General features: G+C 43.2%; 2 protein-coding genes across 4 annotated transcripts in view; both read left to right on the top strand.

Annotated features, from left to right (window-relative positions):
- The first annotated feature begins 11,508 nt into the window (after positions 1-11,508).
- Positions 11,509-24,713, top strand: si:ch211-149e23.4. 3 transcript variants are annotated; one of them, XM_024442842.2, is made up of 15 exons: positions 11,509-11,723; positions 13,857-14,186; positions 14,614-14,922; positions 15,886-16,179; positions 16,348-16,504; positions 18,015-18,184; positions 18,504-18,791; positions 18,976-19,145; positions 19,267-19,426; positions 19,732-20,016; positions 20,500-20,662; positions 21,425-21,630; positions 21,787-21,862; positions 23,139-23,172; positions 23,366-24,713. In XM_024442842.2, the coding sequence occupies exons 1-15, from the start codon at positions 11,657-11,659 to the stop codon at positions 23,525-23,527; spliced, it is 2,871 nt and encodes a 956-aa protein (XP_024298610.1). In that variant the 5' UTR covers positions 11,509-11,656; the 3' UTR covers positions 23,528-24,713. The 3 variants fall into 3 exon arrangements, with proteins under 3 accessions (XP_024298610.1, XP_024298609.1, XP_024298611.1); XM_024442841.2 differs by having other exon boundaries at positions 11,519-11,723; positions 19,264-19,426; XM_024442843.2 differs by having other exon boundaries at positions 11,523-11,723; positions 19,264-19,426; positions 21,425-21,585.
- A 1,767-nt stretch (positions 24,714-26,480) lies between these two features.
- LOC112266129 (dynein heavy chain domain-containing protein 1) overlaps positions 26,481-27,107 on the top strand; it is a 48,319-nt gene continuing 47,692 nt past the window's right edge. Inside the window, exon 1 of the mRNA XM_042294945.1 lies at positions 26,481-26,996. Coding sequence (XP_042150879.1) covers positions 26,587-26,996 — 410 coding nt within the window. The 5' untranslated portion in view covers positions 26,481-26,586. The remainder of the gene's footprint in view (positions 26,997-27,107) is intronic.

Here is a 27,107-nt window from a genome sequence, read left to right as displayed (position 1 = left end):
CGTTCAAGGACAGGCCCTCCTCCTGACATAGACAGCTGAGGAGCAACAGTGACCACAGTAGTAGACACCACACCACCCACTTTATGTCTCATCCCTCCGACTCTCAAACGTTGTGCTCTGCTGTCTGTTTGCTCACAGACTGACAGTATTGTCTTCTTATAGAACACTTGTCATATTGTCTATGATTGTCTCCTTGCTCTTCTCTAGTACCAGCTGTGCCTTTGTACATGTGACACCACACATCCTATGACTCCTGCTTTGATGATGAAGCTCACAGCCAAGAGAGTTGTAGGTTTTGTTTGAGCATCACTTGAGATTGCTGTCTCAGATATTAGTTCAAAGCCCTAATGCAATAACAGTGCTCTATGCCTGCTTTCACTACTCAAGGACTTGCTCTCCAGAACTACTTTTAGATTTTCTGATAGTTTGCCTTACAGATAAGTTAAATCCATTGTAATAGTTTTAAGGTCTGTCCGTTGTAAGAAAGACAGAGGCACTTTTTCAAATCAAATCAAATGTATTTATATAGCCCTTCGTACATCAGCTGATATCTCAAAGTGCTGTACAGAAACCCAGTCTAAAAGCCCCCAAACAGCAAGCGGTGCAGGTGTAGAAGCACGTTTTGACTTATTTACACAACCAGTACCGTATACAGGTAGATGATTGAAAAAATCACACAAAGGGAGCAAAGAAATACCATTGTTCCGCAACTAAACACAGACGTGTTTTACAGCAGAGGGGAAGATGAGGTGAAAACAACTGATGTCAAAGCTAATAAAATGCATGAAATATAAAGGAAGGGGATGTGAGAGGCCCCATCTAGAGGCCTTTAAAGGCGAGCAGCGTGAAGTCCTAATTACAAGGACTTAACACTGGCCTGTGCTGCACTCACGCTGCGCTGGTCTGGAGTTTAGACCTGCTGCTCCCGCTGCTAGGAGGAAGGAGAGGAGACTGACCATTTTTCTGCAGGCAGTGGATGTTTCCCCAATGGAACCCTATTCCCTATATAGTGCACTACTGAGCCCTATGGGCACTGGTCAAAAGTAGTGCACTGTAAAGGAAATTCGGTGTAATTTGGGATGCAGACATACGGAGCCTCTCAGGTCGGAGACTTGGGGCATAACAAGACGTTTCCACTTTCTTCTGCCAATGGAGGGGGAAAATATAGTTCCATTGTCTGGAAGGTTAGGTATAATCAGGTTAGGCAATATTCTACCTTGACTGGACCAGTCTGAAAGAAAGAGGAGGGGAGGACTGGAGAGGAATATTCCATCATCAAATCAGGCACTTTCACAACATTACTCCTGTCAGGTTGAACCTTCATGCTCACTGAGTTTACCTGCAATAATGATCACAATTGACTTCCCGCTGTCCAATCACATGGGACCACCTGCTGATCACAATGAGTGAGGAAAATTTACTTGGAAAAGGACCAGAGATTGAGAGAAAGGAGCTGGTCAAGACTTAAGGTGTCCCAAATAGCAGGCACCCCATTCCCTATATAGTGCACAACTTTTGACCAGGGCCCATAGGGAGCCATTTGGGGCATAGCCTTGCAATACATAACACAGTACCTTATAGATGGCATCATGAACGTGGGATGTTTTTTATTTTTGCCTTTTTCATGCTATCTAATTGGTAGTTACAGTCTTGTCTCATCGCTGCAACTCCGTACAGACTCGGGAGAGGCGAAGGTCAAGAGCCGTGCATCCTCCGAAACACAACCCAACCAAGCCACACTGCCCACTTAACCCGAAAGCCAGCCGCACCAATGTGCCAGAGGAAACACCATACAGCTGGCGACCGTGTCAGCGTGCACTGTGCCCGGCCTGCCACAGGAGTCGCTAGTGTACGATGGGACAAGACATCCCTGCTGGCCAAACCCTCCGCTAACTCGGACGACGCTGGGCCAATTGTGCATTGCTCCATGGGTTTCCCGGTCGCAGCCGGCTGCAACAGAGCCTGGACTCGAACCCAGAATCTCTAGTGGCACAGCTACCACTGCGATGCAGTGTCTTAGACTACTGCGCCACTCAGGAGGCCTGAGGGTGGGATGTTTACCATGTGAATCAGATTGCCCATTGTTAACCTTGGCCCCTGGCCACCCTTCCTGTGCTGTCAGGGTTGAAACCCTCTTTTAGACCAGTTAGTGTTTGTTTTTATCACACAGCTTCAAAAGGCAATTGTGGAGTATATTCACATGATCCAAGAAGATCAAAGGAGACAGATTCATATGGTGTAATAATGCCTATTGAGAGATTACTTAGGTGACTGTTACCGTTAGTTACTGTGCATAGAGTAAAAAAACCAAATCCTTTTAGGTTATGCCTCAACTTAAACTGACTCGCAGACTCAGACGGTTTTGGATGCCTTCAAGGGTGACAAACATCATAAAGTTATTGAGCTCTTTCAATTAGCTCAATCTCCAAGTGACTCTCGTGGTGACGTCAGAACAAATGCTATGTGGCAGCTCCATGCTGCCGTTTGGACCCATGGCTCTGTTATTCAATTCACCCATGGCTGTGCTACCTGGAGAGGAGGGGTCATGAATTTGTGTCACTCCGGCAATGAGGAAAAGAGGACTGGTAACTAGCTGGTAACCGTGACGATACACTTTCATTTTTCAGCCTGGCTTGTATATCCCAGAATGCAATAAAACCGTCTGGCTGCCATGTCTGGCTCCAGACCTTTTTTATTGACTGAAAATGTTGAGCCCCTAAGATTATTAGGTGGAATATGTGGCTAAAATGTGACTTTTTAGTGCCAATTTTTTTCTCTTTTTACTTGAGATGTTGGACGTCATTAAGCAGACATTGGACAGGAGTGAGTCACTAATTATAGAGGAGAGAAAGTCCTATTGTGTGTCCCAAATGGCACCCTATTCCCTAAAAAGTGCACTACTTTTGAACAGAGCCTTATGGGCCCTGGTCAGTAGTGTACTACCTAAGGAAATAGGGAGCCATTTCGGATGCAGACTATGTGTTTTAATGAGTTTCTGCATGTCTACTGTACCAAACCAAGACTCCAGTAACTCTGTTGCTAGGGACACAGGTCATCCCAGTCTTTCTTTATATTTATGTTGGCCAATAGAGGAGGGTTTCCAAAACTTGGTCCTTTGCACAAGCACTACACAGCTGATTCAAATAACCAGCTCATCATCAAGCTATGATTATTTGAATCAGCTGTGTAGTGCTAGGGAAGAAAAAAAAGTGCACCCAGGGGGGCCCCAGGACCAAGTTTGGGAAACACTGCAATAGAGAACAGGCTTTGTGCATATGGGTGTCTGAGTGCAGTCTTATTGTTATCTCTTAAAAGTTTGTGGAGTCATTTTTTATGTGTTGTTAGTGGGAGAGAGAGGTGTGTGGAAGTGTGGACACAGCGGTCAAGTAAAGCCAGATTAGCCAGAGGAGGTTGGGGTGCCAGGCCAGGCAGGGCCACCCAACTGTGAGAAGGTCTCCTGTTTGTTCAGAGCTGGGGGAGGGGTGGGGATTCCTCCTCAACATGATTCTTTTGAGTGCCTTGTCATTTTACCTCCATATGAATAAAGATTTGATATCACAAGGACTTCAGTCTTTAGTTATAACCGAATTAAAGCTAGAATCCTTGATTTAAACAAAACAAAGGGTCTCTAAACCTCTGTTTTGGTAAAAAGCTGAGGGACGGGCCTGGAGAAACTTAACCACTCTCAAATTCATAGACAGAGCTATGGAGGCATGGACTAACCATCCATAATCCATTTGAGTTTAAATAATGTTTAGAGGCCGTACAGTGTCGGTTTACATTTAATATGTTTACAAACATTGGAGTAAAACAATTCTTTGGGTTCTTTATGGGGTAAGCCAGTTGAACTAAGCTCAGGAGGCATTTATAAATGGATGTAGCAACTAAGGATTCTAGCTTTAAAGCCCGCCATCACTTTTTGTCCCTATTTTATAGCTATGAACGTAGCTGTTTTTTGTTTCTAGTGAATTATCCATTTACACCAGTCTTTTACAGTAATTCGTGGTTTGAAATTGTTATGGGAATAATTCAAAGCCTTTAGTTAATAGTCAGCACTAGCACAACAACGTCTTCTGTTGATGTTTTCTTTTATGAGTTTCTCAAGTACAATAAAACATAGCTCTTTTTTATTGGTATCCATTTGTTTGTAAAAAAAAATTGATTAAATACAATTTCCTGTTTCACATTTAAATGGTTTTCAAGTTGTTGGAGAGGATTTAGTTGCAATCCAATGCCACTGGACTGAATCTCATGAACTGTATCATAAAGATCATCTCTCAGTTTATAAAACTGCGGCAGGCATTTCACTATCCAATCTACTGTATACTAAAGAAACCCAAACCGTAAAATTCACTGAAGGTTATTATTTCAGTTTAAACGTTTTTGCCAGGCACTGAGTCACTGAAACATTATTAACCTAATTTCCTACACTGACTTAGTGTGTCTCAAGGACAACATGAGCCCCAAACATTTCTCTCTCATGCAGGAACCTAAATCTAATTAACAGTGACAACAGATGTTCTTAGTAAGAAGAAACTATTGTGACCTTTCTAGGGCTGTTAAGGTTGTTTTGAATGAATTGTTTTGACTTATCTTTGATGGTGTGGTGGGCCTGGGGAATAACAGAGTTTATGTGTGGATTAAGAGGAGTGTGGCGTGGTGTGCTCTGCCTACACAGACCTGCCTCTGATGTAGCGCCAAAGCTCACAGTCTGTGACATTTTGCCTGACATTCAGGTGAGAGACCATCCACAGGGTCCAGGGATGGGCTGACTGACTGACTGCTCTTTTCATTACATGTATATAAAGGGACTTCCCTTGTTGTCCTGTCTCATGCTGAATATGAGAAATCATATCATACATTAGCACTGTATAATATCTAATATATAAACAAAACATACAGTATTACCATAGTTTGGCAACATCTTTCATATTTTACATACCATAGTTATTATTTATTATGTTAGATTTGATGTTAATATGCGTGTGTGCATATATTATATGAAGTATCAGAATATATTTCAATAGGATCAGAGCCTCGGGCATAGATAAGAGTTGACTATAGGCTACTCCCTACAATATACAATAAGTGCAGGACATGACTAATTGCTTTTAATTAACTTTGGCCCGTTAAGAGGATCAATGGCTCCATCAACAATGATCCAGGGTGGATGAGGCTTGTAGGCTCAGGCCTGGAGAGAGGAGGATGGGGAGTGGAGAGGTAGGGCTGGGGTTTGAACTATTGCCTCTCAAACCTTTAGTGGACTATCATCAGCAATCAGCACCATAGATCACACTTGTAGATAGACATCAGGACTGTGTGAACATCGGTGTGAACGCTAACTCAGCACAGGTGAAGTTCAATAAGGCAAAGAAAATAGGGAAAAATAATTCAACAAGAGATATCTCTCCATTTGGATGCCTATGTGAAAGGCATTGTGTGAATGGTTATATATTGATCAGGCCAGGCATGACAGCGGTGATCGGGTCTATTGCTGCTGCGAGTCTAAAGGTTAATTGGACAGAGAGAGTCTGTCTCTACAGATCCAGTTGTGATTATGGCGATTCCTCTATCAACACAGCTAGGCCTCCAACCTACAGTAGAGTGTGTAACAGGAATACGTTGGTCCGACAGTCAGTGAATACATATAGAGGCTCCATGAGTGATTCTGGGGAGCTCTGCTCTCGTCATCCATGCATTTAAAAACTATTTTTTTAACCTTTATTTAACTAGGCAAGTCAGTTAAGAACAAATTCTTATTTTCAATGACAGCCTAGGAACAGTGGGTTAACTGCCTGTTTAGGGGTAGAACAACAGATTTATACTTTGTCAGCTCGGGAATTTGAACTTGCAACCTTTCGGTTACTAGTCCAACACTCTAACCACTAGGCTACCCTGCCACCCCATGTGTATTTTTTGCCCAGACCTTTGGATCCTCCCTGGTCACCCTGCCTGGACCAACACTCTGCATCCATGTATACATTTTATGTGTGGGTGGTCCCAGGAATCAAACCCAATACCCTGGTGTTACAAGCACCATGCTCTAACAACTGAGCTACAAATGGGCCCCTTAGGGCTCTGGTCAGAAGTAGTGAACTACGTATAAAGGGAATAGAGTGCCATTTGCTCTGGTCAAAAGAAGGGCACTATACAGGGGATAGTGTGCCATCGGGGACAGAGCCTTAATGTTCTCCATTACCCCACCAGCCAGCCTGCATGTGGGACCCTCCCCATGCCTCCTCTCAGTCCTCCCCTGGAGAGACTAGATCAAACATGACTGAAAATAGCCCTGCTAAGAGGGAACATTTATGTATGATTCAGGCCTATAAAGCCATATTGATTTGCTGCTTCCCTCACTCCACTCCACAGCCCCCATCCTGGCCAGTGTTGGGATAATTTGTCCCCCAGGTCTAAGGTTGCATGTGAATTTTCTGTTGTGTCAGCTGGACTGGGTGCAGCCAGCAGCACATGCAGTACTGCTGCTTGTTCGCTTCAGAGGAGGTGGAACTCTAATTACACTGCTTTTAATTAAGAGCTCATTGCCTAGGAAAGCAACATCTTTAACTCGTTTATTGCCCATAGTTACCGGACATCTCCAAACTGTAATGGGCACATTTATCAAGATCAGCAAAGAAGTATGTGTGCCCCTCGGTTTTTCACGACAAAACTCTTAAGATAATTTACTCAAGCAGAGAGTAGAGATTTTGTGGCTGAGGGTACAGTAGGAGAATGGGGGCCACAGGATGTACAGCATGCAGCTCTCTTGTGCTATTCAATGGTTTGTTCATGATGTTTTGTTGTTGACTGTCAACATAAAGGACCTTTTCACCCTGAGAGTAACTGTTTAAGGTGTGGCCCTCCTGCTTTGCTGCTTAAAGCGTTGTGGTTCAAAAATGCATTTCCTCTGTACTGTGAGCATTCTAGCTACTGGTAGTGTACCTACAGAAACAACGATCACAGACATTTTTTGTCTATGAAAGACTATAAACCACAAACTGCCTAGGGTCTTGGTTGTGAATAAAGTTCATGTCCATGTATGCCTCCCAAATGGCACTATGCTCTCTTCATTGGGCTCTGCTTTTGACCAGGGCCCATGACATCAGCTCTTGGATGATGGGCTAATATTATGAGTCACCTCCCCCATGCTTGGGACCTGTAGGGTTGGTTGGCACTGGAAGGTGCTCTCTGCCTATACTCTAGAAAGATCCATGCAGCAGGGGATACCAGGAGTGGTGCCAGGCATGGTGGGCTCCACCTTGGATTTCACTGGCCTAGCCAGGACCAGCCAGAACCAACCAGGCGCATACAGTACAGCCGGTACCCAAACCAGAACCATCTGCTGTCCATTTTCACTACTGTGCTCTCTTGATACTCTCCCTGCCAACAGCCCTCATCCCCCACCCACACACCACAGCAGCCACCTGAATCTACTCAGAGTGTCCAGTCCCTATTCCATCAACTGGCAATGCAGCACAGCCCGTTCCCTATGGTAAGATCTCTGCTTTTATATATGGGGGTTGTAAAGTTTTCTGTCAGATAGAATTATGTGATACAAATTGATACTGTGAGTTATTTTTGAAATGCAGACTGCACTTCATTGCACTGTGTTTCAAAATGACACCTGGGTACAGTGCTCCCAGTGAAATGCAGCCTAGCCACCACCAACTGTATTAAATGACTTGATACTGCAGGAGTAGCTCACATACAGTATGTAGGTGGCCATTTACCATAAACAGCCATCCCTATTAGCGCTACCACTACTTAGTCAACACAATCTGCTGCTGTGCACTCCAGTCTAGGAGACATTTCCCTCCACTCAACAGCCATCAAGCACTCAGCCTTTCAGCATGCTCTAAGCATAAGTAAAAAGTAATGTTCAGAGGAGGAGAATTCAATACAATGCATGAATGGTCTGTGCCTTGCTCAGTAAAGAGTGAAATGTTTCTTTCATAAAACATAAAGGAAATAATTTATAACACCACAATCACTTCCCTCCCCCAGCTTTTGTTTTGTAGGCATCAACTCTGAACAGGTGGCTTGAAAATGTCACGCCCTGGCCATAGAGAGGCTTTTATTCTCTATTTTGGTTAGGCCAGGGTGTGACTAGGGTGGGCATTCTAGTTTCTTTATTTCTCTGTTTTGGCTGGGTATGGTTCTCAATCAGGGACAGCTGTCTATCATTGTCTCTGATTGGGAATCATACTTAGGCAGCCTTTTCCCACCTGTGTTTTGTGGGTAGTTGTTTTCTGTATAGTTTATGCACCTTACAGAACTGTTTTGGTTTTCCCTCTTGTTTATTTTGTTCGAGTGTTTTGTGATCAAATAAAATCATGAACACTTACCACACTGTGCCTTGGTCAACTCCTTCCGACGACAGGCGTAACAGAACTACCCACCACCAAAGGACCAAGCAGCATGGCCAGGAGGAGCAGGGATCCTTAGCCCGGGAGAAGAGGGAGTGGAGGACCTCATGGACATGAGAGGAGGTTATGGCAGGGGACAAGACCCTGCCATGGAAACAGGCGGAAACAGCAAGGGAGCAGCGGCGGCGATACCAGGAGTCACGGCAATGAGGCAAGCACGAGCGGCAGCTCCCAATTTTGTGGGGGGGTTGGGGCACACGGTGAGTGTGGCAGAGTCAGGGTTCAGACCTGAGCCAACTCCTCGTGCTTACCGTAGGGAGTGTGGTACTGGTCAGGCACCGTGTTATGTGGTGGAGCGCACAGTGTCTAAAGTGCGTTTTCACAGCCCGGTGCTCTACATTCCAGCTCCCCGCATTCGACGGGCTAGAGTGGGCATCCAGCCAGGACGGATGGCCTCCAGTGATGATTCATGGCACGAAGCCTCCAGTGATGATCCATGGCATGAAGCCTCCAGTGATGATCCATGGCACGAAGCCTCCAGTGATGATCCATGGCACGAAGCCTCCATTGATGATTCATGGCACGAAGCCTCCAGTGATGATCCATGGCCCGGAGTCTGCAGTGAAGATCCATGGCACGAAGCCTCCAGCATTGATCCGCGGTCCGGAGCCTCCAGCGACGGTCCCCGGTCCGGAGCCGTGCATCTGCACAGCCCATCCCAGTGTTGTCATTTTGTGAGGTGTCCATGCTGTGGAGAATGACATCTTAGGACATGCACTATGTGCCCAGGTCAAAAGTAGTGCACTATAAAGGGAATAAAGTGCCATGTGGGATGCAGACGTCTTTCCCCTCTCAGTTTTATGGGCTCCCGAGTGGTGGAGGCGGTCTAAGGCACTGCATCTCAGTGCTAGAGGCGTCACTACAGACCCTGGTTCGTTTCCAGGCTGTATCTCAACCGGCTGTGATTGGGAGTCCCATAGGGCGGCGCACAATTGGCCCAGCATCCTCCGTGTTAGGGTTTGGCCGTCATTGTGAAAATGATTTTGTTCTTAAGTTACTTGCCGAATTAAATAAAGGTTAAATAAAAAATTAAATAATAAAGTTTGGCCTGCTGCACAGAAATCTCATATGCCTTAACTACAGAAGGTTTCAGACAGTACGCAGACCGTAGGTTGTACATGGCAATGAGGAGACGTAAAAATTCCTGATTGTTCCCACTGCTAAACACCTCTCTCCAGATTTCAGGAATACCATTGAAGGTATTTTCATTAGGTAGAAAAACAGCTTGCAGGCGTTATGCTCATGTGATTATTCACATTAAGTCAGGGAAGAGAGAGACGAGCTAACTCCATGTTAAGTGTTTGCTATTAAAAACTAATGCCCCATGTAATTCAATTACGTTTTTGAAATTGGTATCTCATGATGTCGAATATGATTTACTATTGGGTCATAAAATCATCAGTGTTTTATCCTCTGCCTGTAAATCATGGCTGCAGCAGTGACAGTAAATGATAGAATCATCAGATATGGATGTATTACTAGATACAGAGCAGTTATATACAAGTCATAGTATTGATTAAACTGATTTACTGTAGTGTAGAAACATATCATATCAAAATATGCACAATATGGATTATAGTATATTTTCATCATGCCCTGCTGCTGTTGCTAGTCTCTGTCACCCTGATGAACAGGAAACACAGTAAGGTTATTGCTTGACATGAAGTCTTCCTGTTTACTGCAGAATCTGCCAGTGTGTGCGTGTGCGTGTGTGTATTTGAATGATTGAGTGAGAGAGAGCGAGAGAATACTTATCTGACATAATGCAAAGTGCAATGTATTTTCTGATGTCTTCCAGATGAAGTTATACTCCATTGACACAACCAGAGGATGCTTCTGCTACAACCTTACAGTCAGTACCAGCTGTGTGGGGTGAAACTGTTTTCTATCTCTCTGAATGAGTCAAAATGTCGTTACAAACAAACCACACAAACTATCTGATGACTCAACAGATTTTTTACTCAAGTCATTTCATTTTGTGTCATTGCAAATAGATTACTATGATATACTCCAACACTAGCACAGAGGGTGAGTAAAAGTTCAGCAGCTTTGACAGGAAACACATTTACTAAGATGCTGATTGTGTAGTCCACAATTCAAAAAGGAAACATACTACTAAAGACGTGATGGAATGCTAGTGAAATAAACAAAGCCTACAATACTCATCGATCTGTAGCAGCATCTAAGATGTGTCTACTGTATTAGCTTACATTACATAGTGCCCAACAGTTGACCACATGTTTACAATTTCAAAGTAGTCAAGTCTTTGTATATTTTGCTTTTCTGGGCTCATCAAATCTCAGAATGATCCGGGAAAATTGGTGTAACATTAAAGTTAGCAAAAGGAGACACTGAGGAAGGAAGAAGGCTGTTGAATCTGAGGAGGATTCCCAGTTGGCCTATTGTGTAAAGAGGGTCTTACTTCATTCACGTTCTGCTGCATAATTCACATACTCTGGAAGACACTTGTTCCTGAGGTACAGCAGCACAGCTTTTGTAAAACATTCTGTAGCCAGCTGGAGAACTGAAGTCTTTTTTATGTGCATAGTATTCCTCCATATTTGTTTCCAATTGTGATTTTCCTTGCAGAACATTTCTAATGACAAACTATGTTTAGTAAATTCCTAAGTCTGACTAAAAGGAAAACACAACCATGAAGTGAATTAGTGGGAAATATTGTGTTGTAAAACAATGCCTTTGTGAGGGATTTCCAGAGCAGCAGGTGAGAAACAGTGAGTTGACTTCAGTGTAGATATGCTGTGTCTGTCTCTGAGGACTCCTGCAGAGATGAGCTGGGCTGAATGATGCATGGCATCGTCGCGAGCAACGGGGAAACTTTGTTATATGAGGTGACCGAGGAGATGAACAGACACATCCTGCAGTATGACATTCAGCTTCTACTACTAAGAAGTCAAAACGCTGGTTTTCAACTAAGTGAGAAGTGAAATAACTACTACTCCATAGAAGAAGCAGTCCTGTTCAAACAGATGTGTGCTCATAATAACATATAGGGCACTAGGAGAGTAAAGTGGTTCTAAACAACATAGCCCTACACTGTGTATGTGTGGTGTGTGTTTGTTAAAAAACAGCTCTGCTCAGAGGTTTGGAGCACACACCCTCTACAGCTGATTCTGACAGCTTCTCTTGCACTCACTCACTCACAACACACACATTTAAATACCCTCATAGGAAGACTTGCTGTAAATTGAGTCCTCACTCTCAATGATACCACCATGGGATGCTCAGGGCTGTTGATTTTGGGCTTTGTCCTAAGTGTGTCTCACTGCTTGGACATGTTGGGTAAGTCTGAGGAGTTATAATCCATCTGTGAGTGTGCCGTTCTGTTTATGGGTTGAGTTTACTAGCCCTTAAAGACTTGTTTATTAACCTGTGGAATTTTACACTGAACAGAGGTGCAATAGTTTTGCTGCCTGATTAGTCTAATTATAAAGGCTTATAAGCAATAAACCCAAGAGCAAAATCCATTTGAAATATTCTGAATGCATCTTGACTATAGCTTTATTTCTGACATATGTTTGTACTACAATATTGTCTGTTAGTCTGCTATTATTGTCCAATGGTGTCACCTATTAAAACCCTTTTGGTTGCTTTAATGACCTTTTAAATGCAATGTATGACCTTTAATGATACCATTAATAGTATTGCAATGGCTCCACTGAGTGTGAGTGTGGGGAAATCCCTATGTGTTGTTAGTCGACAATATTTTCTGTTAGTCAGAAAGACATCACAGTTTGATCTGTGTGATCTGAACTTAGGAACTTCAGTGTGTATTTTCAAATGGTAGATGAATGAGCGTCTCTGAGGAATAAATAGGTCTGTAGGTTAGAACCACTGCACCAACAGTATGACTTTCCATCCCCAGATCTCTCCACTAGCACATCATCATACAATGCATTAGTTACATCACCACACTGATCTATTTGTTGAATCAAAGGCAGTTCTTTGTCAATATAAGTGACACATTTTCAGTTGTCTTGCTACCCTCTGAACATTGAATCATCTGCAAGCATCCATGTACGTGAATGCCTGCTGTTGGGTAGAAGCCCAGATGAAACCGCAGCAGTTTCATATGACTATGCTACGATATACTGGCCCTATATGGTACATGGGTAGCCTAAACTACATAAAGCACCCCAACCCGTAAACAGAGACAGTTGTCAGTGCCTTAGGGCCACAGAAAAAGTGCTAATGGACATTATTTTGTATTTTAGGTTTAGGTTGCTATGTGATTATTTGCAGTGCATCCTTTAAGTGTGCCTCAGATATGCAATCTTTGTAATGCCTTTTCCATTTTTATGAACCATAAACCCACAAGACAAGATATATTTGTGTGGAGCTGTCCCTCTCTTTCTCACTCTCACGCTCTCTCTCTCCATGTCTCTCTCTCTCTCTCTTTCCCTCTTCCTCTCTCTCACAAACACATGCACACAATCCTTACATGACTTAATAAAGTTTATTTGACAAATGAATAAGTGCCATTTTGGGATGTTGTCAACTCTGTGTTTGTTTCCATATGTTGTTATGTACAATACACCACCACTTGCTGTTCTCTGAATTTATTTGGTCGAAGATGGGGGCCAGAGTATTTATAGTTGGAGACATAAGTGTTGTCCTCATCAAAGTGTCCTAACAGGACAATATTTTACAGGATTGTTGATGTGAGGTATTAGACTGGGTATCCATTGAGTGTTCCCCATTACCCAATGTACTCATCTGTCATCATTCGGCACTTAGGCAGCTCAGGAGTCATACAAGTTCAATTTGCCTCCTGTTTCCACTGACTAATAGATAAAAACGTTGTCCTTAAGTGTTCCATAATAGAGAGACCAGAGAGAGGAGTGAGTTGGTATGCATTGGACTCTGCATGCTGTTATCAACACTAAAACCTGTCAGGCTGCTTTATTAAATGTCCCCTTCACTGAAACATCCCCTAATCGTGACTGATGCCTTAGAGACAGACTGTAGCTACGTCCTAAATGGCACCCTATTCCTTATCAGTGCACTACTTTTGACCAGGGCCCAAAGGTAATATGGTGCCATTTGGTACACAAGTAGCTGCTTGGGATGGACACTCAGAGACAGGGAACCCATTTTATAGAAGTCACACCAATAGACATCCATAATTTCACTGCCCCTCCTTCTCAACAGAAATCACATTTGCTGTTGTTTGTTTTTAGCAACATCTATGGAATTTCTCATCAATTAACCAAAGTGCATCCCACTGAGATATGAGTGGCTAAGGATGCATCCCAAATGGAACCCTATGCCCTATATGGTGCACTACTTTTGAACAGGGCCCATATGGCTTCGGTCAAAAGTAGTGCACTGTATAGAGAATAGGGTGCCCCTTTGGGACACAAAATAACTGAATTACTAGTAATTTATGCCGATCATAATGTTTTTTTCTCACAGATATGGAGGAGGACATGGAGATTGACCGTAACGTCACTGGGATCCTTGGAGAGGATGTCTTCCTCCGCTGTCAGTACCTGGGACTGAATGTCATCACATACGCCTCATGGAAACGCCCAGACTCTAGAATGAAGCGATTGATGAAGAAATTAACAGGCTACAAGAACAACAAGGCTTTCAGCAAAGACCCAGACTTCTCCGCCCCAGCCTCTCCCACCAATCTGACTGTGAAGATGAGGGTGTCTACTCTGGAGGCCCAGGGGGAGTACACATGTGTGTTTGCCACCGATGAAGAGGAGATCACTAACAGCATGTTTCTCACTGTTCTGGGTAAGACTGAAGAACATGGCCCAATTTGAATACTCTTAAAATGCATCCTTCCTTATTCCCTTCTTGAGATTACAAGATTGGTGTAAGCAAGCTTTCCATTGCATTGCTCTGACCAATTATGTCATGTCAGATCATTGATTAATTCAAGGAAGTGAGAAAGGAAGGATGCATTTTAAGAGTATTCGAAGGGCTCTAATGGATGATGGAAAAGAACCTAACACCTAAATGGTAGAGAGGAGAAACAAAATAATACATGACCTCATGATGCCATTAGGGGGGGTTGTGACATTATCGTTGCCTGTTGTATCCTTACCTTACTGTACCTGCAATGTCATCACAGAGACAGAATCATACAAATATCCATTGCATAAATGTTTCTCGTACCAGCATCATCCTCTTCATGTAATTTAATGTTTTTGTTTTGAAGCTCGACCTGATATCTACACAGTGGTGACAGAGGACACAGACAACGCTACCCACTACCAGTCAGTCACATGCTCAGCTACCAATGGTAAACCTGTGGCTCTGATTCGCTGGGAGATCAACGGCAGCTCTCCTACTGACGACTCCTCTGTGGAGATGAGGAACACCAGTTATACCAATGGCACTGCCACTATGACCAGCTTACTCCGCTTCCCCACCCACCTACAGGGCCAGGACAGGGTGACCTGTGTGGTCCAGCACCCAACCCTGCCTGACCCCACCACACATGTCACAGTGAGGGTGGAGACTTTCGGTAAGCCTGCCAGCTCACGTACACTGCATCCTAAATGGTACCCTATTCCCTTTATAGTGCACCACTTTTGACCAGGAAGGGTGACAAGATTTGGGACACATCATTGATGTGTATGTTTGTCTGTACAGTACTTGGCATTCTCACTTTTGTGGGCAAGGATTTGACATGTGATGCTAAGAATCAAGGTCTGAGAATGATCAGGAGATATTGCATCATGCTGGGACTGGCACCACCTTGTGCTCATAGCTTACTGGCACAGATGTTTCCTTTACTTTCTCCCAGCCTGTTGTTCCACGTGTTCACCTCCCCACTCCCCACCATGTACCAGGTGTTGTGTCTCTCGCCAAGGCTGTGTTTCCTGTCCGAGTCAGCCCTCGCAATCAGCTGTGGCATCAGAGACAGATCATACATCATATCACACTGCACAGTAAATTAATTCTCATCACATTTAGATATCCCTCCCCACCACATTAGGAGACACATTTTTGATATACAGCCTGTATCCATATGTCAAAGATTATCATATGACAGAAATGTCCTCCCTTATCCATATGTGGTAGTATCAAAGTGTCTTCGGCATTAGAGTGATGTTTTTCTATATGCGCAGTCAGTCTGTACTGAGATGCGTGTCCCAAATGGCACCCTATTCCCTATATAGTGCACTACTTTTAACCAGAGCCCAAATGGCGCCCTACAGGGTGCCATTTGGGATGCAAACATACAGTAGTCCTCTCAGCTGTGGTCTGCTGAACAGATGGAACAGGTGAGAAGAGTTAGCACTCTCCTCCTAAAACATAATGGCAGCCTTGTGTTTATCTTTCATAAATCTATCCTTTCACTTCAGCCTTCTCAAAAATATAAACCACAGCCCTAGAGGCCCAGACATTTGATTTAGGACTGTTGTTGTACTGATGGATCATTCCCACCTGCTCATGTAAAAGTATAATTTCTCTCTGCCTGCAGTGGCTCCCAATGTGACCATTGAGACATACCTGGTTCTAGAGGAAGGGGAGAAGTTCTGGGTGGTCGCCTGTGGTGCGGCTGGAGGGCGACCCCGAGCTGACATCACCCTGGTGCTGCCCAATCAGGAGGTCAGTTCCATGCTACAGAAGGAGGTTGTCATGGATGCAGCAGACACATGGGTCAGGTCATATCGCTTCCCAGCTGAGCTTCATGAAGGGGAAAACATCACCTGCCTGTTTGACCACCCCAAGTTCCCACACGGAGAGCTTCGGACCGTCACTTTGCCGGCATTCTGTGAGTACTTCAGTTATAATTGAGTTATAAATAATATAATAATATAATAATAAAGTTATAATTGAAGACTTGGAGCCAAAAGTATGGTTTTAGGAGAATGCTTTTCATTTACTCTACTTAATAACAGACTCTGTGTTGGATCTTGTGTTTTAACTTCCTATTGTGTAGCTCTGTCTGCTGTTCGGCTGCAGAACCCAGGGTTGGCCGACGGCAACAACAAGAGCCAGGCTGTAGAGTCAGTGGTTCTGGAGGAAGGACAGAGCAAAACCACCATCGGGCTAGAGGTCGTTGGGGATGTACCACGTTACAGTATAGTATGCACCAAGTAAGAATACCTGTATTACTATCATAATACAGACAAGATGTCTGTTGGTCTCTCTTGATTGTAACTTCTGTTCATCTCATATAAAGGACAACATTACCATGAAGGAACTGCTGTGATAATCTTATTGGTCAGGGTACAGTTACAAAAAACAAAGTTTGCTATTAGGTTTTGCTTTCTAGCAATTTCATTAATTTATGCTATTCTTACTATACTAGTGTTTGCATCACTAACACAGGGGTGAACATTGTGTCTGGCAGCTGTGGTGAGAGGTTCGGTTGAAAGATAGACAGGCACTAGACACACATCCTGCACATTTGTTTAGAAGCATCCAGCTGCAGATTGTGCGGGTTGACACCGCGAGTTGTGCGAACCTCAAAGCGCATGCGTCTCAAATGTTATGCGCAAGTGCAACCTGTAACTAGACGTTTGTTGTAGGAAAACTAGCTCAGGGGCAGCGGTCCAAACACTTAAAAGACACGTTGTATGCCCTTGGGGGAATCCCCATCGTGGCGGGCGGTCCAAATGATTAGCCAAGCAAGGGAAGTTTGCAACGTAAGCCCCTCAGCCCTTGTTTTTAGTTGAGTTTGCGAGTGTACAATTATGTTCACTTCGGGACCTGAAACTCCCCATAATTTAATTCGCCAAGATTGTACATCCGCTAAGAAGTCTGCCAAAAATGAAAGCCTCCACGACAATATGGAGTCAATATACAAGTGTAAAAACAAATGTAAACAAGTTAAACAATTGTGCTACTAATGCACATGACGGCACAAACACGTCTCGTAAAAGTAATGTTGCTTTTGCTGCTAGTTAAGCAGGCTAACGTTATTTGGCTAATTTATTTAGTTGCTATCATACAGTAGGTGTATATTAATAATGATATATTTAATGTAAGTAGACATGCAATAATAATTGACTGTAGCGCATATAAAGCACCCACAAGCTAGCCACCGGTGGCTGAAAACGCAATCATCGAGGGATGAACGAGTGTTACATTTCCGGCCAAGGGCGGTCCATTTAAAAGTCCTTCCTCGCCCTGCAAGTGTGTATTCGTCAGACGTCAAGGTATGTCATCAGAAGTGTCCACTTAATTTGAGGGGATAGGGTGTGTCTTTTAAGTGTTTGGACTATTGTCCTGGTCTTTATGTTGACCACTGTTGCTTATGTAGCTAGCTAGCTAGTACACGTTAGTTAGGTAGTACCTATCTTCTAATTCTAAATGTAATTTCACCACCCGTGATGTTGGTGTAGGTAACGCACCATCCTCTCTGACACCATTCGACATCCTGTCTGAGCTTTTATCTCACAGCGTTTGTGGCGTGAGAAGATACTGTATCTGCTGAAGCCAGACGCTTTGGATTTAAAAAAAAATCAACTTTGAATAGCAACAATCACCAAGTTGGTGACATTATCCCCGGATCTAACTATCTGAGAACCAAAGCTCTTCGAGCTGCTGCTCTTCTGCCTTTGGAGAGTGGCTAACAGTGTATTGTCTTGTGTTGTCTCCTAGAGAAGAGCAGTCTCTCCCTGAGGGTGTGGCAGTATTTGGCAGTGCTCTAACCCTGCAGGGTCCTGTTGAGCTCTACCATGCAGGGCTGTATGAGTGTGAGGCCTCCTACTACAGCCACAGGGCATCTGTACTGCTGGACATTACCGTTAACCCACGTGTCAAGCAGCCTGGTACGAGCAGAGCCTTGTCTACATATCATAGGTTACGTCCCAAATGGCACCCTGTTCCTGATATAGTGCCTATGGGCCCTGGTAAAATGTTTGGGATGTAGACTACATATAATTTGGGATGCAGCCTAAATATCATCTTCATAATTTGACAACTGGTAGCCATATCTGTCAGTCTGTAATTCGTAGCGAGCCAGCATATGTTAATACAAGTGACTTCTATCATAAATATTGTTAGTATAAATCAGTTTTTCTTTTCCTGCAAACTGTAAAGTTAAGTGATTAGCATGTTTTACAGCCCTTTCTCCTCTCTGTGTGCTAGTGACTGTTCCTCCCAGCATAAGGATTGATGTCCAGGACAGACTGGGTGACAGATTCATTGAGTGCCTGGCTGCAGACTCCGTCCCTGTTGCCAATGTGTCCTGGGTTCTACCTGAGGGTGTGTCTGGGCCCTCCTGGTCCAGTCTCACATCCCATAATGGAACCTATTCTGTCAGCAGTGTGTTAGTACTGCCTGCCTGCTCAGCCCAGGAGCTCAATATGGAGTGTGTGATAGATCATACTGTGTTTGTGTTGCCAGAGAGAAGACAGATAACACTCCCTGTGTGTGGTATGTTCAACAAATCATCAAACACCATCAATTAAAGCGCTAGTGGTAAAATAAAATATTTACATTGAGAACATGTATCCTATATCTGTTATTTTATTTACATTGAGAACATGTATCCTATATTGCTGTTATTTTATTTACATTGAGAGCATGTATCCTATATCGCTGTTCTATCTACATGCAGGTCCTCCTAACATCACCATCCAGTCCAGCTCTGAGTGGGAGGAAGATGTAGCATACACACTGGTGCAGTGCACTGTGGACAATGTTGGACCTGCTGCCACCATCTCCTGGAGTCTTGGAGACTGGGACAGTGACAATAGTACCAGTCAGCTCATGGAGGTGCAGGAGCAGGTAAAGGGAGAAAACAAATGAAAGGGTGCTTGGAACCGTGAAATAAATACAGCAAAAAATGTACAATTCCGGCACTCATTTGGATATTATTTGCACGCTCTGTCATATGTTTCGCTAGCAGGTTCACAGGCAGCCTGAGCTCCATGCCAATGGCTCTGTGACGGTCCGTAGTGTGTTGAGGTTCCCCACTTCCATGTTCTCTGGTCAGAATGTCACCTGTGTGGTGGATCACCTGGGTCTTGAGAAGCCAGAGCGAACAGGGATACTGCTGCGTGGACTGGGTAATTTACTTTATGACCATGTATCTCCACCAGTAGAGGCTGCTGAGGGGATGATGGCTCATAATAATGTCTGGAATGGTATCAAACACATCAAGCATGTGGTTGATAACATTCCAGACATTATTATGAGCCGTCATCACCTCCACTGATCTACACAATAAGTTATGCTTCCCCAATGACACCCTATTCCCCCTCTAGGCCCTGGTCAAAGTAATGCACTATAAAGGGAATAGGGTGCCATTTAGGGACGCATCCATTGAATCCAACCTCCACACACTGTCACTCTCTCTCCGTCCCTCCCTCAGAGTCCCCTGTGATGCGTGTTTTTGTTGGGCGGCAGAGGGGATCTTCTCTGTGGCTGGCTGTATGTGAGTACAGAGGGGACAGGCTCGGAGCACACCTCTCTTGGGTTCTACCTGACAACGCCACAGGCCACATCTCCTTCCGCTCTGGGTATGAAGGAGTGAGAGTGCTAACCAACCTCACCTATGAGTTTTCACTGGCCCTCCACGAGGGACAGGACCTGATCTGTCTCATTCAAAATCACCATGGACTAAAGGAGAGGAGGACAGTCCATGTCCCCAAATACTGTAAGTGTAATAGGGAATAGATAGACAGAGATTATATATAAAGCACCCAACACCACAAATGATATACTTGTCATACTACACATACATTCTGTATAGTCTTAGTGAAAAGAGTTCCAAAAGGGTTCTTCAGCTGTCCCCAAAGGAGAAGCCTTTATTTTATTTTATTCCAGGTAGTCTTTTTGGTTTCTCTGGAAAGGTTTGTTCATGGAACCCAAAGTTTATTTTTACCTGGAACCAAAAGGGTTCTTCAAAGGGTTCTCCTATGGGGACAGAAAATAAATATTTTAGGTTCTAGATGGCACCTTTTTTCTACGAGTATACAATTCTGTCATGACATTCTTTGAGGTACAGTACTTACCAGGCATGCCAAGCTCCAACCTCCTGTTCAACATTTAACTGCAACTACCTGTCTATTGACTGTATGTATCTAGGGAGTGATTTGTTTTTTGCCCCCTGTTGACCACTTCTCCTTCCCCTTCTTAGACATCTCATCTGTCAGAGTACTCAATCAAACCACTCCCCTGTACAAACCTTATGGAGACGAGTCCGTTATACATCGAATGTCCCTAAAGGAGAATTTCCACAACCAGAGGATCCTGCTCAAAGTCTATGGCAGTGTGCCAACTTATAGCCTTACCTGTCAGAGGTAGTAGACTCTTTGCTAGACTCTCTTTTACTACTATGTTCCATTCCTACAACTTCTAAACTGTGGAGGTTGAGTGAGAGAGCTACAGAAGGATGGAAGACAGAGTAGGGCAGGGCCCTGTCTGTGATAATATTACCACTACACAGGGGCGGTCATTTGTACGAACATTGTTCTCGTCCAGATGGAAGTTCTCATTTGTATTGTTTTATGAGAGCTTTTAACTAGATAGTCAAATACGTGCAGTGTCGTAAAGCTGCTATTATGTCTTATTAAAATACTCTCAGGACTTCTGTGCTGTGCTGTGGGGCCCGGGGACGGTTGTCCTGACTGGCAGGCCATGCGGTAGGTTCCACTAAAGAACCCTTTTATCAGGGACAATGAGTGACTTATGAAGCAGTATATCTTCAGAGGTCCTGATACTCTCCAGCTCCCCCATGCTCAGACTCGTATAAATTGTGTTAGGAGTTATTCTGTCAAGCTATTCTGGGTAAAGCTGTGTTCATTTCTGCTAAGGTGGATGATAGTTACTTAGGTATACACCTAAGTATATATACGAAATACAATGTCTCATTAGATTTTTATCTCTCAATGTAGCAGTTTTTTTTTTGAATGACCAAAAAGTGTTGTGGTAGCCATTTTACCACCTTCCACGCTTATCTTATTCTCTCTTCATGACTGTCATCTTTGCCACTTAGATGATAAACAGATCAGACAAACGTGTGTACTATGTAATGACTTTCTGTGTCCTGCTGCGTGTTGAAGAAATGACGGCACATTGGTCCAGATGGATGGTCGGGCTCTGTTGTTCCACTCAGAGGTCACGGAGCGGGAGGCGGGCCTCTACACCTGCCAAGCCTCTTTCTACCACCATCAGGCCTCGGTCCTCATTCAAGTGGAGGTCACCAGTGAAGATAAACAGCTCAGTGAGTGTACACTCACCTTATCATGCATCAGTGAAACAACAATATGTAAGATATTTCAATGCTTACTGGTGAACATCCAAAAATGATTGGCATACTATAATTTTGCCATTATTTGAATTTACTTCCATTTACAACAGGTGTTCCATTCCACTTACTTCCATTTTGTGTTACCTGATGTCTTTCTCCTGTGTGTTTGTGCAGTGATTGTCTTCATCGTCTGTTTCTCCTCGGCTGCAGCCATCACGATCCTCCTCATCGTCACTCTATGTGTTTTCTGGTGAGTCGATCAGTACGAAGGCCTCCTGCAGGTGACAGACAGACAAACTGCAACTCAGCAGGTGACATGTTTACAGGTAGCACTCCGGCAACCATCATGTTGGCAGATGACAAACAGGAAACCAGGTCTGTGCGTCTGGTTACTACAGCTTAGCATGACTAAAGTAGCACAGAGCTATTCACAAACAGGATGCTCTGTGGCTGGAGCAGACAGGTACATCTGCCACCACAGCTCTGCCACACAACTCACACAGTCTGATTCTTTCTGTCTCTGTGGTTAAGACAACAGATTTATTTTTGGTTTAACGTTATCATAGGGCTTAACTCTGAGTGACTACTCTGGAAGTAAGAAAAGCTATTCAAAAACTTCACAGCTGGAGAATTTATATTGGAATTCAACCCCAGTCACAATGCTTGGAATGAGAACTGCATAAAGCAGTCATCTCTTGTTTCTGTCATTGGATTGGATCGGATCAGATAATTAGACAGGTGTGTCAATACCACAGTGTTTGGATACACTTTGGGATCCCAAATGTCTCTAAAATCATCTGATAACTCTCCCACAGGGCTCTGGTCAAAAGTAGTGCATTGTGTAGGGATTAGGGTACCATTTGGGATGCAGACTAAGTTCCTTTTTGTCTGGACTCGTGTGAAAAGGGATGGTAAATATATAGACACAGACACACAGACTCCACTTCCGTGTTAGTTCAGAGGCTGATTCATTGTCTTTGGTCAGTACATTTGGTCAAGGTGCCATTGGTGCGATGAGCATCACTATCCTATTATCCATGGTTCCTATGGGAAGGTCCCGTCAGGCTAATTTGGGAAGGTCAGTCAGTCGACAGACGTACACAGAGAACCTGACTCCCCAGGAGAATAGCTATTCCGGGATTTGCATCTTCCCGGTCGCAAACTCTAGGAACACTTTTTGAAAGGAGCAGGTTTTCATTGGCCTGGTTGGTGTCATAGGGATCATGATGGATGAGGAGAGCTACTGCTTCTAACATTAGAGAGATCAAGAATGATGTCACCATCATTCTGCTTATATATTCCTGTCACATAATGCATTCACAGTTCACACACTCAGTGGCTCAGTGGAAGTCTGTTCACTCATACACGGGGTACAGTTTGGCCATACAGGTAAGTTTGGCTGTACAACTTTCTTAGTGAGGATGATACCCAACTATATAAAAACATCAAAATAATTTGACAATTTTAAATGCTGTCTGTCTGCCACTGCAACACAACTGAAAATTAATTGTTAATTTGTTTTGCAGCAAAATAAATGGAGGAGACCGCCTAGCATCTAAGGTTAGTATCAATCTTTCTTACAATTTTTCTCGAGCTCTCAAAAAAACATTATGCATTCTTTGAATTATTGAGAATGGTCCTCTTGCCTTCATTCATCTATTCTTGTAGCTTCTATCCATAGGTCTTTATTCAACATTTGAATGTGCTTTGTACCCCTGTCTACTATCTTCTCTGGTCACTGAACTCCTGTAAGAAGCGGGAGTCGCTGGCACCCTTGACCTCTCTGACCCAGGAACTGTGCTCTCCAGAGCTGAGGAAAGGAAAGACAGCAGTGACAGTACCAGGAGGACGAGGCCAGGAGTACAACCAGCTGCTCAGCTACTCTATTGTCATTGATGCCAGATCCACTGTGTAAATGACAGGGTGTGTCCCTACTGGCACACTATTACCTATATAGAGCACTACTTGTGCACGGTATATGGAATAGGGTGCCATTTGAGACTGAATTGTTTTATTTGGCAGTTAAAAAAAGACGTACTCACAGTACATGCATTTAAAAAACTTGACCGGGATATCAGAGACTTTTGGTCCCTAAATTCCATGGTGCAAAAACATTACAACATTACATAGATGGACTCATGACATGGATCAACTTTTTTTATTTTTTCAATTTCTCGATCATTAGCCAGATTTTGACTTTAGACACAACCATAGTCTTCTACTATATGTTGGAGTCCACGCTACAGTATCCTGCATCGCTCTTACGTGGTGCATGATGCAGCTTCTCCTAATGCCAAGTCATTCAAATGCATTATTTTGTGAATTTTTCATTTTTAGTTTTGTTTATTGGTGTATTTCATGCATTGGTGTTTTAAATAATTGTAATGTGTTGTAAAACTCATAGAAATTATGTTGAGCGTAGCTTCTATTTGTTTGACTGTTTTGTATTATGCTGAACTTGAAAAGGTTATTCATTTTGGTTATCTAATGTTGTAAAATCTGGAGCATTATCAGTAAAAGTAGTGTAAATGTGTATCTTGTTGTTAAACCTGCTTTGTTTTACAGGTTTAAGACTAAATTAATTGACACAAGTGTGTGCACGTACATACACACACATTCTTGTATAACTGAACTTGTGTGGTCACACAATTCAGTCCCACTCAAAGTCCTATTTTCCAGAACCCATAAACTTTAACCTTTACCCCAAAACCTAATCTAGCTCCTGAACCTAACCGTAACCCTAAAACCCCTAGAAATAGCATTTGACCATATGGGGACTAACAAAATGTCCCCTAGTTGGTACATTTTTGGTTGTTTACTATTCTTGTGGGGACTTCTGGTCCGCACAAGTATAGTTAAACACGTCCAGACACACACACACACAGTTAGAATTAATTTCTTCCCACTAACCCTGATTGTGTCATGGAAATAAGACACTACTAATAGAGCTCACCTCATCACTTGCAGAACAGCAGTAAAATGTATTCTCACTCGAGAGAAAAAAGTAAATCAGGTTGGATCAGGTTTTGCAACATTTTAATACAGACTGCACCTTGCTGTAATGAATTTAATATAAATGTGTGATGTGGCAATTTTCTTCATACCGATGCTAGTAAGGAATTTGTGTATTTTTCTTAACCAAAACTGTGGCAATTAACTCAATTGCCCTAGGGTTATACTACTCTTAGTGAATAATGCATTTTAAATTCTGGTACAGGGTTAGTCCATGTTAAATTGTGTAAATTGAAGTTAATTAAAATGTGTACGTTATTATAGTTACTGCCAGGTTATGTATGATATAAAAACCAGTGGGCCCTTTTTGTCCTGTGAGTTCAACATTAGTTATCAAAGTCTGCACAAACTTGGATTATGAAAGCATCACAAATATTTCAGACTCTCGCTCTCTCTCTCTCCAATTCAATTTGCTTTATTGGAATGATGTAACAATGTACACTACCGTTCAAATATTTTGGGTCACTTAGAGCCTGTAATCGAACCCACAAATGCTGATGCTCCAGATACTCAACATGTCTGTCGTCCAGTTTTATTGCTTCTTTAATCAGAAATAGAGTTTTCCGCTATGCAAAAGGGTTTTCTAATGATCAATTAGCCTTTTAAAATGATAAACTTGGATTAGCTAACACAACGTGCCCTTGAAACACAGGAGTGATGGCTGCTGATAATGGGCCTCTGTACAACTATGTAGATATTCCATAGAAATATTCCATCAGCCTTTTCCAGCTACAATAGTCATTTCCAACACTAACACTGTCTACACTGTATTTCTGATCAATTTTACGTTATTTTTATGGACAAAAAATGTGCTTTTCTTTCAAAAACAAGGACCCCAAACTTTTGAAAGGTGGTGTACATATTGCCAAAGCTTACTTTGGAGATTTACAATATTAACATAATTAAAATAATAATCAATATTGTCAATGGGACTACCATATATTGACCAATAACAATAAGTATAGAGGACATGTGCAGGTTGGTTGGTCTGTCAGACACTGTCCCTCATTTTATTGCAGGCAGCAATGTAGTGCGCTGCCAACCCACAGCTCTCTGCATTATCCCCCAACAGGATGGGTAGCATATTCTCATCAGAGAAGTCTTTGAAATTTTGGGGAAATAACACTCTCTAATTGCTTTTTGTGTGTTTTTTCTCATGAAATGCAGCTCTGTCTCAGGTTCTGTTGTGGTGCTGTGGTTACGCAGCCTTTCATCTACAGGGAGCCAGGTTTTCCTGTGTCTATTATGAGCATTTATTAATGTATGGACAAAAACAAAATGTCACACTCCTGGCAGTTTCTCCAATAACTAATGTTGCATCTTCTAGCGCTCCCTTGTGGAACATACGAGATCCCACAATATGGGCCATAAACGTTGACGTTGCGTCCCATGTAACTATGGGAACGAGACCTGCTGATATTTTGCATTGGATCAATTTCACGGTACAGGTGAGAACGTTTGAAAAGTTACATAGTTAATAATGCTAGTAAGCCCTTTTCCTATCTAAATGTACACGTATATATACATGCAAGGTATCTTAGATTGCTAGCTACCTTCCAACTTTTCCCCCCATAAAATCAACTTTTACACGCATTGATTTTTTTGCATTCGAGTCATCATTGCTAACGGTAACGCTTGCTAACTAACAGGTAGCAATGCTGTCAAGAGGTATTTCCTGTTTTTGTATCTTCTCTAATATCTTATCGTGCCCCCCAAAAAGTTCAGCTGTCAAAGATAATGGAGGCCACGACTAAGTTTCTAGCCTTAACTATATTTTATCTGCACAATCTGGCATCCCTTTAAATGAGAGGTTGTGCTCTTTTCCTCATTTATGGCAGGAATTCTTGGGAGTTTTTTCCCCCGAGTTGGGCTCAACATAGGAATATGAAGATGATCTCAGCAAATAGTCGCTAAAGCTTGGAGTTTTGTGGCAGAACTAATGATATAAAACAACCTACAATTATGCCTGCTCCAAAAAGAGATAGTCAACACAGGACCTGTGCAAGAGGCATATCAAGGCCAAGGGATGGTTCCCTGGATCACAGAGAGAGGAAAAATGACTCTATCCCAGCAGCAAATGTGGCCTCTGTTCTCTCACTGCCACCACTGGAGTCTCAGGAGCACCATGCCTCCTCACCAGCCTTCATGTATGAGCCCCAGCCAGGTCGAGCCCTTAGCACTGGAAACCTCTCCCCTGCTCCCACTCCTCTGTCCATGGTGGAGCTCCCTCACCTCGTGGCAGAGGTGGGTCCTGAGCTGGCCATGAGGGAGTCACTGTGGATGGAGGGACCTTGTCTGATCGCTTCAGCGCTGGGGACTGATATCCCTGTCAAAGCTACTCAGGTGTCATTTGAGGAATCTGCTCTGGACAGGTAGGTTAAGCAGTGAGCATGTGTGTTTGCTGCTTCATTTCACTCGTGTTCAAATGTGACATTGGTCTTTCAAAAAAATAAAAAGCACATTCAGATAGCACATTTAGTAGT

This window comes from Oncorhynchus tshawytscha, linkage group LG13 (genome assembly GCF_018296145.1).
Source record: "Oncorhynchus tshawytscha isolate Ot180627B linkage group LG13, Otsh_v2.0, whole genome shotgun sequence".
Taxonomy (NCBI): Eukaryota; Metazoa; Chordata; class Actinopteri; order Salmoniformes; family Salmonidae; genus Oncorhynchus; species Oncorhynchus tshawytscha.
The sequence above is the reverse complement of the archived record's forward strand: the minus strand, read 5'-3'. Positions and strand labels throughout refer to the sequence as shown.